The following is a 12,752-nucleotide window of genomic DNA, read 5'->3' on the forward strand; positions in this document are numbered from 1 at the left end:
GCACTTTAGCCGAAACAGACTGAGGAGGCTAAAGGTGGGAAGACAATGTTTGCAGGGTACAGCAATATTGATCTTTTTTAAAGAATAAAATAAACCCGCAACACACCAGTCTGAGATGTCTCTTCTGAAGTTTCGGTCTGGAAGTTTGACTGTCTCAATGTGCCTTTCTAGTTTTTAAAAATACCTATTGTAATTTCTGCACTTGGCAATATCCTTGCTTATATTTTGCCACAGCAGTGTTAGGGGGCAGTTGTCTTCCACTCATAAAATAAAGATGTGCCACCTCACATCCTGTTGTTGACAAGCAACAAAAGCCTATAAAACAATATTCTCTTTTTGTCTGTAACTCACTGAAGATTTTTCAAGGTCTTTATAAAAGAATTCCGGCTTGTGGCATCACTTTTCCAGAATCTCGAGCGGGGAGCTCACCCCAAGAACTTTTAAGTTGACAAAGATTGTTGCTTTTCATGTATATTGGATATACTCTATTACTAAGCCATGAGTCACACATCATTCCTTTGCAAAAATGACTCCATTCACTGAAGTGGCAAAATACCATCTTCTTCCATGTATAAGGCAATCTTTTTTGCTTATTTTTTTTAGTCCAAAATAGGGGGTCATCTAATACACAGGGAGCATCCTATACACGGAAAAATACGGTCCAAAGCTTCAGCTGCTCGTTCTGTGAATTTTGCGGGGGGAGAACTCAACAAGTTTGGGTGATATTGGGTGTGTAAAATATTGATTTCTTAATTTAGGGTTCCAAAAATAGGGGTTGTCTTATACATGGGAACGTTGTATACACGGAAAAATACTGTAGAATTTGCTTAGTTGTTTGACTGGATAAAAAATTTATAATGATTGGTGCGGGTCTGTTGATTTCTATGGATGGCTTTCTGGAGAATCTTCTTTTTTCCTTGTTCTCCCCATTTATAGGCTGCCCCAACCCTGTCAATATTTCATCTTCACGCTGCTGGGGATCCAAAAAAGAGTGTTGGTTAAAACTTTCTCTTAGGGTTGAAGGGGAAAGTAAGTGGTGAGGCAGACCTCCGACAGCAAACTAATAACTGATAGAATTGCCTCTGAAACTCACTGTGTACTCACCTGGAACTCAGAGATGACAACCTGCCACTCTTTCGCTGCAGCATTGCTGGGAGTCAACGTTGCCCCATAATGGTCGCTTGTTCCCACCAGCTGGCAATGGAATGAATACTCCGCAGGACCAGAGATGGAAGGGGCAGTAAATATAGCCGTTTCCTTGTTGTCTTGTTGAATGTGAACAAAATCTAAAGTGAACCACTCTCGAGCAGAGCCTACGTACATCTTGTTGGTCATCAAAAATCTAGAGAAAGGAGAAACAGAATGTCTCGATTGATTCTGCCGTGGCATCTTTTCCATTAGGAATTACTGGGTGGCCGTGAGATAGGATTAAGCAGGCGCATTTGGGTTTAAGAGATGTCTCTTCAAACGTGCCATTCGGCTTAGCAGCGAAAATGAGACCCCCAAGGTTGTCTCGCATGCCACAGCAAATGAAGGATACAAGGGTAGAGTTCAGTGGTTCATACTGTGATATACTCACAGAGAGGCTACAGAATTTCTGGGTTTGAGCTTTCTGCTGACGGGCAATGGAGAGAAGGGAACAAGCTGATTCTCCTTGGGAAGAAGAAAAGAGGCTTCTGTTCCTTAATGGAAAGGGCCATGTGTGAATACGGATACAAATATGGATAGATTCATTGAAAAGCCGTTGAGGCGAGCACAAGAAAGAATGTGCATGAGGCGGGAATGAAGAGGAAAATACCGTATTTTTCGCTCTATAAGACGCACTTTTCCCCTCCTAAAAGTAAGGGGAAATGTGTGTGCGTCTTATGGAGCGAATGCAGGCGGGAGGCTCTGCTCAGCGCTCCCTTTAAAGAGCTGTGTGGAATGTGTGTCTGGCTCTTGGGGGCTTTTCCCCAAGGAGGGAGAAGGGCAGCCCTCCGTTCTCTTTATAGGGAGCACGGCTCTTGGGGGAGCATTAGCCGCATGCAGCCTCTCTCGGGCAGGGAATGAAGGCTCCCCTTGCCCGGGAGAGGCTGCGTGCGGCCAAACAAGAAGCCAGGGCAGCAAGCGGGATCGCTGCACAGCGGTCCCGCTTGCTGTCCTGGCTTCTGGGATTCAGAATATTCTTTTTCTTGTTTTCCTCTTCCAAAAACTAGGTTCGTCTTATGGTCTGCATCTTATAGAACGAAAAATACAGCACTTATGCACTCCTTTTATAAGCCTGCAAGAACTGCAGCACAATTTTGGCCTTGCCACGTGATTCCCATTTCTTGTTGTCTATCCTGCAGTTTCGCAATAACAACAACTTTATTATTTGTACCCTGCCCATCTGGCTGGATGGTGCTAATAATAATAATAATAATAATAATAATAATAATAATAATAATAATAATAATGGTGATGATGCAAAGGCCTCAGGTTCAGTTCCAGGCATCTCTAGTAAAAGGTTCAGGTAAGAGATGCTGGGAAAGCCCTCTGCCTTCAGATCCTGGATAGGCACTGCCAGTCAGAGCAGGCTATAGTAGGATAAATGAACTAATAGTCTAATTTACTATAAGGCAACTTCTTTTGTTCCTAAGACATGCAGCATTGGTTGCCTGATTCAGCTGCTGTTGCATTTCTCCCCTTCTCTGTTTTTTGGGGGGGATTTTTCAACTGACTTGATGTGATTGTATGCAATAAAGCACAATCCACCAACTGTTTTGAAATTATCAGTGTCTATACCAAATCAAGAAATGGGACGATAGGTTTTTCTTAACAGAAAACAGAGGAGCATATACTGTATGTTAAATGTGAAGGGAATAACTTGATTGAGCATGTAGGGGGATGGAATTGCTTCCCCACCCCACCCTGGCCAGCAGACTGGAAGCCTAGGTAGCTAGAGCGGATTTGTAATAAATAACACAATAATCATGTTTTCCAGCTTAGAGGAGCCTGTTTACAGCTCATGATACTTTTTGCAATGTGAGTTGTGCAATGGACAAGCTCTCCTGTCTGTCAGCAGAGGGTTATTTTTTTTACTTATTTTTCCCAGGATCGTATTGTGTTGATTATAAGTCTTTCATTTGGCTCGGTGCCTGAGGCTATTCTAGTGGAAGAGGCTGTGATACAGCATTGCTTACTTTGGTGAACCATTCGCTGCCCGGTTAATAGCACTCTGAACCGCAGTGAGGAAAGATTTAAGCTTTTTAATTTGAAATCATCTCCGTTTTATTCTATTTACTCATACCCGAGATGGTCTTTATTACTTGTTACAAATTTCTGGCCAGACATTCTAGCTTGACCTCAATCCCAAACTGTCTTTTCCCTGAAGTACCGTATAATCCATTTGCTAAGGCACCTTCTGAGGCAGGGTTGAAGACCCAGGACACGTAGAGGCACTAACATAAAGTGAAATACATCCTTATTCAGAGTGATTTAAGAAGAAACGCTGGCTTTGGGTGGTAGTAGTAGTAGTAATAATAATAATAATTTTGTTATTTATACCCCACCCATCTGGCTAGGTTGCTCCAGCCACTCTGGGCAGCTTCTAACACATATAAAAACATAAGAAAACATCAAACATTAAAGAATTTCCAATATGGGGCTGCCTTCAGATGTCTTCTAAAAGTTGTACAGTGGTACCTCAGGTTAAGAACTTAATTCGTTCTGGAGGTCCATTCTTAACCTGAAACTGTTCTCAACCTGAAGTACCACTTTAGCTAATGGGGCCTCCGGCTGCTGCTGCACTGCCACCACGTGATTTTTTTTTCTCATCCTGAGGTAAAGTTCTTAACCCGAGGTACTATTTCTGGGTTAGCGGTGTCTGTAACCTGAAGCGTCTGTAACCTGAAGCGTCTGTAACCTGAGGTACCACTGTATACAGTTATTTATGTCCTTGACATCTGATGGGAGGGTGCCACTGACATGAAGGCCCTCTGCCTGGTTCCCGGCAACTTCACTTCTCACAGTGAGTGAACTGCCAGAAGACCCTCAGTGCTGGACCTCAGTGTCCTGGCTGAATGATGGGGGTGGAGATGCTCCTCCAGGTATACAGGGCATTTGTTTGTATGCTACATCACCTGGCTCCATTGCAGATATAACCACCCAGCAGGTCTTCCTCACAGCCCTGCTTCCATGTTTCCACAACCGGTACAATGATATTTGGACTAATCATCACAAGTCTTAATCATGAATAAAACTTGAATACAAGCAATAGTGGGTAGACTATCGCCATTAGTTTCTGTTTGCCTGGGATTTTGTAGACTTGCGGAGAGATAAGAGGATGTCCCATTCTGTAAGTGGAAAGTACCTCAACATTCATTTTAAAAATTGTGTAAGTAAATCAATTCATAAACATACCTGATTTCCAGACTCTCAATGCCCTTCACAGGGTTGGTGTATTTTAACGACAACCTGACAAGGGGGTCGGGGAGGAGGGAGAAATGCAAGAAAATGTTACATCATATAATTTTCATATGAACCTTTTTCATTATTTCTTTAAAAAATAGGAGCACATCTAAATTGGTAGGTAAAGACAAAGAGATGGCAGAGCAGAAAATAATGCAGAGCAGAAAGCTGTTTCCTTATCTCCCTTTCAAACAAAAGGGGGACTATATTGAAGACCTTGATCTATGGCGTTATTTACAGCTCACTTAAATTTAAGTGGTGGCAAGGATTCCCCGCAACGACACCTTACAATGAAATTATTGCCTTGCGTAATGTTAATGGGAGTTTTGATCGTGGTGGTGGTTGTGGGGACCAAGACATTTGAATAAAATGAGGGCACAGGGAAGGAGAGAGCGCGGCAGTAAGAGAAGACATGTGGATGAATAGAAGTCATGCATAATTATTCTCTTGGAAAGGAACAATGAAAGGAAGACAAAAGAAGCAGCTATATGTTGGCACAATTCTCTTTTTTGCACCTCATGCATACATACAAGCTGAACTGCTTATTAGCTTTCTTCTTCTTTTCCATGAAAATAATGGATCTGGACACAAATCTGGCTTGATGAGAAAGAGTTTGGAAATGGGGCACAAAAAGGTCCTACAGTGTTTTTCGCTCTGAAATAGCAGCTCTCTGGGAGGAGATACCGTATTTTTTGCTCCGCAAGACACACTTTTTCCCTTCTAAAAAGCAAGGGGAAATGTGTGTTCGTCTTATGGAGCGAATGCAGGGGGGAGGCAGGTGGGAAAAGCCCCAAGAGCCGCACACAAGCTCCGTGCGGCTCTTGGGGGCTTTTCCCCAGGAGGGAGAAGGGACTGATTGGCAGCACCAGTCCCTTCTCCCACCTCATAGAAAAGCCCACAGGAGCCATGCACCCTTTAAAGAGTGAGCGGCTCCTGCGGGCTTTTCTATGAGGTGGGAGAAGGGACTGACTGGCTGCGTCAGTCCCTTCTCCCTCCTCAGAGAAAAGCCCCCAAAAGCAGTGCTCTCTTTAAAGGGTGCATGGCTCCTGTGGGCTTTTGTGGGAGGTGGGGGCTTCTGACGGGCTGCCCTTCTCCCTCCTCGAGGAAAAGCCCCCAAGAGCCACACACACACTATGCGGCTTGTGAAAGGGAGTGCTGAGCAGAGCCTGGGATGCATACAGGCTCTGCTCAGCGCTCCCTTTAAATAATATTTTTTTTCTTTAATTCCCCCTCTAGAAACTAGGTGCGCCTTATGATCAGGTGTACCTTATGGAGCGAAAAATACGGTATGTACTTCGAAGGGAAAGTACCCTGTGTGTTCTGAAGTTCACGCTCCTCTTTATTCGCTAGGGAAATGCTCCTTGTTTCAATGGGAAATGACAGGCCTAGGCCAATGTAATGCACAGGCTCCCTGACATAAGAGAAGAATTCAGAAGAATACACACACACACACACACACACACACACACACACACAGGGCTTCACAGGGATCTGTGATCTAGCTGCACACCCTACCACTGACCTACCTATCTGAGCATGGAACACAAGGAATGGCTTGCTCGCTGTGTTTGGTTTGAGGAGTGACAAGCTGTGGCGGCCCGAGATTTAAGGCATGGTATTTCTTGGCTGAACCAAAAGGAATGGGTAGTCCATGTACAGATTTCTTTGCACAATTGGCTCTTGCACTGATATGAATAAGGACAGGGGCATAGCATGGGGAAGGCCAGGGGGTTGTAGCCTCGGGGACATGGTTTTGAGAAGATGTGAGTCAGGTACCCCCACACAGGGATCCCTGTGAGGAGACCCAGAGCTTATAGGGTTAATAGCTCAGAGTGTGCGTCCTGATGCTGGGGGGGGGGGGGTGTGCCCACATACGGGGGTTTTGTCTGCTTTGTTATGCGAGATTACTTTCGACTGAAAGAGCCAGCATGTTGCTGTTTTCTCCCGGATTGCTGATTAATTGCTGCTGTAAATAAACGCTTCTTAGATTAGGAAAGAAGCTGCGTACAGAGTCTTTTCTGCATGCTTGAAATATCTCCACACAGAACACACACCGCTGTGCGCAGTCTCTGCTAAATGCAGGGACAACACTGAGTCGCAGTGGAAGTGTACCGGACGTTGAATTTCACAATCCCTGCCCTGCCTGCCACTGGGGGTCTCTGGGCCCCAGAGCCCAGTCTTGTTGCTGCACCCCTGGCCCACATCGGTCTGCCAGGTTCCCTCTGTGCTGGTGGGTGGGCGGCAGCACAGCGTGGCCCCAAGAACCCTCCATGCCCCATGCCCACCTGGCACTGGCAGCGGGCTAGGGTTCGGATGGTTCAGCGGGTTTTGTCCACCCTCCACGCCCAGCCCCTGGACCCACCTGGTGCACTCACGTGCCCCGGGCACAATAAAGGACGCAACGCCACTGAATAAGGACCACAATTCATACAAAAGTTTGGATGCGTATCAGAATGCATGTGGAATTCTGGTTTTGGTTTCAAAAAGCTCAGAATACGAGGTGCCACATTTTAGAGGATGACGACGTTTGGGGTACCAAATCCACATCAACAAAATGAAGCCAACATTGACACAGGTGTCATTCCTACAGTGTTGTGATATATATGGACAGGAGTTATTGTTTCTGTTTGTTATTATGGCATGCATTTTTGTGTTTTTATATTGTAAAGCGCCCTGTGATCTTTAGATGAAGGGTGGTATAGAAAATGAATAAATAATAATAATACGATGCCTGTGAATGGCACAGGAATACATGGGATACTGACATAGCTGAGTATCTGCATACAGCCTTTCCACACATATGCCAAGTGTGAGAATGATGGGAGAGGTACAGACAATGGCCTGAGCATCCCTATTGCAGCACCCCATTAGGTCAGACCACCTGTGGTCAGGGGGGTTAGATAGATCTTCTCCCCATCAAAACCATGCCCTGTTTATTTGTTCCCATAGAGCTGAAAACAGCTGTTTACTACATAAAAATATTGTAAGCCAGGCCATTGGTCCATCAAGTTCAGTATTGTCTTCACTAACTGGGAGTTGCTCTCCAGGAGCAGATTTTATTCACAGCCCTACTGAAATTGGGACTTTCTGCATATAAACCAGGTGCTCCTCCCTCCTTTTTCCAGACCCTTTTGTGGAAATAAATGCTTTATGCATTATGGAACACTGGAGGAGACATCATAATTTTCTGAGTATTTCAGAATTATTCTTCCCCCCCCCCCAAATACATAGTTTCCTTTTCCTTTTCCTATAATGCTGATGGTTTCTCCTGCTTCTATTGTGCTTTGCATGTTCCTCATGAACTGGTAAAACCAATGAGAGACTAGGTTCTTTCCAGTCCTACAGCTTGTAGTTCCATTTGTAACCAAAATGGAAAGGAATTAATTCAACTTGTAAATATTGTCCGAATAAACCGTGCTTTAAATGTTACAAAGATGGTCATTTAATGGCAAATCAAGTTATACATAATATATACTATGTTTCTAATGCAGGAAAGTCACTTTTGATCTGTAAAATATTGAAAAACTATCATTTCCTCCCAAAATTCTGTTTCTCTTGAAAACTGAACAGGGGGGGAAATCCGTTAACTGCAAGTTTTATATCTTTAGGCTGTACCAAAAACATCTACATCTTAATGAGCAAGGCTGGCTGTCAGTGGGTTCAAAAAGGTATTTGCTGGGGAAAGCTTGTCCATCTCTAATTTTTAGCAAGTTGACAGCCTCAGTTCTCCAGCTGCAAAGTAGTTAATAGCCTACTTCGTGGAGTAAATTAATAAGAAGGCTTGTAAAGCATTTTGGACACTTAAAATGCATAAGAACAGAGATAACCAAAGCTATGAGAGCTATGCAATTTCATGACTGTACCTTAATCTGATCTTTCTAGGACTTTGATTTCAAGTCTTGGCTAAGCTAAATGGTAATCCTATCTGGGAACAAAAAAAAAAAAATCAGCTTCCTCAGTCAATGTACCATGAAAGACAATTAGTAGTGAAAGTCAGGCTACTCACGTGGCATTGGTCCCCGAACAAGCGGAATTGCTGGTATCCACTTCGTGAGATTCAAATGTGCGATGGGTTAGATTCATGACAGTGCCATCGGCTGTAAAGTTTAAATCTGTGGCATAAAAAAGGATGCACGTGGCATTGGGGCCTGTTCCATTGGTTATATTTATTGGGGCATACAGATTAGCTTCTTGTTTTTCAACAGACATTAGGTGCCTTCTATTCTGCCATTCTACATCAGGTCCCACTGGTACCTAAAAGAGAATTCTGCAGATTATTTCAGCAGAAAACAAAACCTTGAGGTGAAACACAGATACTGAGTCAAAGCTGGCGGTTCACATGCTGATCGTATTGCTCTGCTTTCCTTTGGATCACATCAGCAAGGCCGAAAGTGGGGGTATTGACATCTGGGCAGCCCAGGACCTCTATATGCACTGCCCAGACTTGTGCCTCAGGGAGGTCACTTTGGTGCTATTAACACAGCAGTTTTTCACCCCTGCAGGTGCACTCCATTGTCTCTCGAGACAGACGGGTGCCAACAACAACAGTTGCAACTATTATTGCCAGAATGTGGTATTTTAAGGAATAAAACGTTCCCTTTAAGAAAGCAATATATCGCAAAGAAAAGCGTTAAGGATTTCACTTTTTAATTAAAAAAATTAATCTCTCTTCTTCCTCCCAAAGTGTAGCCGTTTTATTTCGCACAAGGAAAAGGTTATGAAGACTAAATTATACTGTGTTTAATCAATTGTCTGTATGTTAAGGGATACTGGGGCTAGCACGTTGTCTGGGGAGAATCATAATGCTAATAACAGAAATAAGATTTTGTAGGAGGAACTGATGACTGAGCTATGGGGAATACTTTGATTTTGGAGAAAGAATGAAGTCAAGAACAGGTTTTCAGGAATCCAAAAGCTGCGCCACAACTCCTCTAGCAAGGTTTAGCCAGAAGTATCCCACCCTTCAATAAAACAATTAAACATAAAATCATTACATGAAACTTCTTCTTATTGAATTATATGGCATGCAAAAGTGAAGTGAGTAGCCACGTAACCAGATTAAAATAAGATCCCTGGCAAATGTGTGAATGTATATGATGCATATTTAAATTTCTGCAATAGCTAGCACTGAGTAATCCTGGCTGAGTACGAAGAGTCTGGTTAAATAGCTACCCAGATAAGAGAATGAGAGCAAGTTTTAACACAACTTTTCCTTGAACACAGGTATAACCTAAGGGAACAAATCGTTCGAAAAAGTGAAAGCTGTGCGGATTATGCAGGAAGCATCAATAAGCAGGAGATTAAATTCTTGGCTATTTCTGCTAAGGGCACATTCCTGCCAAATCCAAGTGTTTTGCATCCCTACACAAACTTTTTCTCCTTAAATTTTCTGATTGGCTGCAGCAGAGAGGACGATAGAGGAATTCATCTTGTGAAAGTGATGTTCACAATACTTAGCACAACGTCCTATAGAGTGTGTGTGTGTGTGTGTGTGTGTGTGTGTGTGTGTGTGTTTGGTTGGAAGTCAGGGAGAGAGTTTAGTGTTTATGTGGCCACTCCAACTGGATATGCAATACTGAGATGCCTGTTTGAACCTATCCAGATAAAATAGTGCCCGCTCAAGGAATTTTGCTGCCTAAAGCAGAATGTACCTGGCACCTTTCTATGGGAAAAGTCTAGCTGCACCATTCAGACTCCAAGTCTTGTCTTTATTTATCCCCTTCCTTTCTAAGGCTGAAATCCTGCGTACATTTCCCAGTTGCACTGGGTGAGATTGACACCTGACTAAATCTATATAGGATTGCTCTGGGAATCTTTTGCTCATGCCCTCCCCTCATGTTTTTTCAGGGGGTTGGACCCCCTCAATGTTCAGTGGGTGTTCAGTTCTGCTCCTTGGCTCCTTGTGACATCACATGACACCACAAGCATGATGTCAGGATGTCATGTTGGGCCCCCTCAAGCAACTGGAGAAGATGGCAGCTCTGTTCAGGTCATTGCTGAATCACTGTCAGTGCATGTGATGATTAGGTACCCAAACTAGAGGTTCCAGGCGCAGTTCTGCATGTTCTTCACTATGTCAAAATCATCATTTCGCAGGATAACACATAAGCGGTACTTCTTTGCCATCTTCATTACTGCTGTGCTGGCAATCAGTAATTTTGATTTCACAAAAACAAGGCAGACAATGGTAGACTGAAACTTATTTTCAAAGCACAGCATGACAATAATCAGGGCTTAATCTTCTTTTTGATTTGTGCTATTTGATTACAAAGGGATAAATGCAGCCTCTCGGGCAAACTTTTGATTAACTAGCGGTGCTGGCTGGAATCCCACACACAAGCTGCTCACTGAAGTTAGCAGAATTTAAGCTGCACAACATAGCATGGCTGCAGTTTTCATCATGCTTCTTCAGAAGAGGAGGACACCAATGCACATAGATCTGGTAAACTTTACGATTACTCCCGAGAGGCCATTTTGGCCATGCCACAAACACCTGCCCTACACTTACCATCTAATAAATAAATAAATAAATAAATTATTATTTATACCCCGCCCATCTGGCTGGGTTTCCCCAGCCACTCTGGGCGGCTCCCAACAGAATTTTAAAATACAATAGTCCATCAAACATTAATAGCTTCCCTAAACAGGGCTGCCTTCAGATATCTTCTAAAAGTCTGGTAGTTGTACATGCATATGATCATATATGATCAACTATCAGCCGATCATCCGGACTTCTGTGTACAGTGCTATGCAAAAACAAATAGGTGTCATGGTGACCTCAGGTGATAGACAGGTGGGTAGGTCAAAGCCGACTCAAGAGAGTGGAGGAGCGAAGGCTCTAGTCAGATTCGGTTCCCTGTAGCTGCAGTATACAATGGCTCTTCTAGAACAACCCGGCTGTTGCACAAAAGTACTACCACCATTTGAAAGCCACAATATGCCGCTGCTGCTCAAACATGAGTTATCGTCAGCAAATTTAGGAGCAAACATTTCTGGGGGAAGGGAATAATAACTTTGAGAGGCAATCATTTTAGTCATTATGGTCACAGGGAAGGAAAGGCTTAACCCATACACTATGGTCCTGATGGAGCCTTCTTGTGGCTGCAATATACAGAAATGAAATGCAGTCATTTTGGGAATGTTTTTTTCCACTGCTGCCTGAGCTCCATATGCATCACTTGTCCTCAAAGAGTTTTGGGAGCAGGTAGAAAGAAAGAAAGAAAGAAAGAGAGAGAGAGAGAGAGAGAGAGAGAGAGAGAGAAGAAAAGCTAGGATTTACCTGCAGATCTGGGGAGGGGTGCTCTCTCTGTCTATAAACCCACCTCTGCTTTCTTCATAGGCAGGTGAACCCAATGCCTCTCAATACTGAAGCCCCATTTGACAACTAGTGAGGATGATTAGCATTATTTTGCAAAAGTAAGAAAAAGAATTTGATTTCATGCAACCCTCTGAAATGCTACGAAGTAGGCATGGGTTACTTTGTCGACTTAAGTTTCTCTCGGCTTCTTTTTTCTAATCCTAAATTCACTTCCACATCTGTTTGCAATTTTTAAATTATTATTATTCCTCAGGAAAAATTGCCAGCATTATAGTGCACCCCCCTGATATACACATTTTTACAAAACAAGTTCCCTAACTATATGCCCTTTTTATTAATATATACATGTTTATGTCAACATGCAGAGGGCTAGGAGGCCAGCTGGACCATCTCCTTCTAGCCGTCCGCTGCGAAGACCCATCGGCCTCTGCTCCAATGTAAATCAGTGACCCGGGCTTCAAAGCTAGGGCACACTATCAGCAGATCGAAATGCGCACACAAAATAGGCGTGAGGCTTGTGAAAGCATACTATAACTACAGATTTATTAATCATAAATCAGGACAAAGAAACATGTCATCTCTCTCTTCGTTTTCTCAGAAAGACCAGGAAAAGGAAAAGCTATACACACAATGGAAGTTCCCAGCAAGCTGTGCTGGAATGTAAACAGACATGTGACACGCAACAGTTCTACACGTCTGCTCCTTAAGGTGGAATAGAAATCTCAACAGTTTACCCTAGTGGGATTTTGTACACATTACTAGGCTGGAAAAAGGAACTGCAAAGATCATGGAAGCGAGAATGTTGAAGGATTGTGCTTTGTGTCTCGTTTCAGAAAGTGTGGATTTTGTAGGCTCACCTCTAAATGCAAACCGAACTGGATTTGTCTTCTACCCTACTATGAAGCCTTCATTTTAAATGCTACATCCCTTTAGAGCATTTTGTCCTTTAAGACATGTGGAGGGAGATACTTTTATTTCATCACATGTTAAATCAATGGCTATGCAT

General features: G+C 43.3%; 1 protein-coding gene across 1 annotated transcript in view; it reads right to left on the reverse strand.

Moving 5' to 3' along the window:
- Positions 1–12,752, reverse strand: part of LOC310825650 (V-type proton ATPase subunit S1-like) — a 45,105-nt gene that overhangs the window by 2,206 nt on the left and 30,147 nt on the right. Inside the window, exons 7-9 of the mRNA XM_083699558.1 lie at positions 8,435–8,682; positions 4,381–4,434; positions 1,105–1,342 (exon numbers count right to left, since the gene is read on the reverse strand). Coding sequence (XP_083555684.1) covers positions 1,105–1,342; positions 4,381–4,434; positions 8,435–8,682 — 540 coding nt within the window. The remainder of the gene's footprint in view (positions 1–1,104; positions 1,343–4,380; positions 4,435–8,434; positions 8,683–12,752) is intronic.

The sequence above is a fragment of the Podarcis gaigeae genome, assembly GCF_964106915.1.
Source record: "Podarcis gaigeae genome assembly, chromosome: 10".
Lineage (NCBI taxonomy): Eukaryota > Metazoa > Chordata > Lepidosauria > Squamata > Lacertidae > Podarcis > Podarcis gaigeae.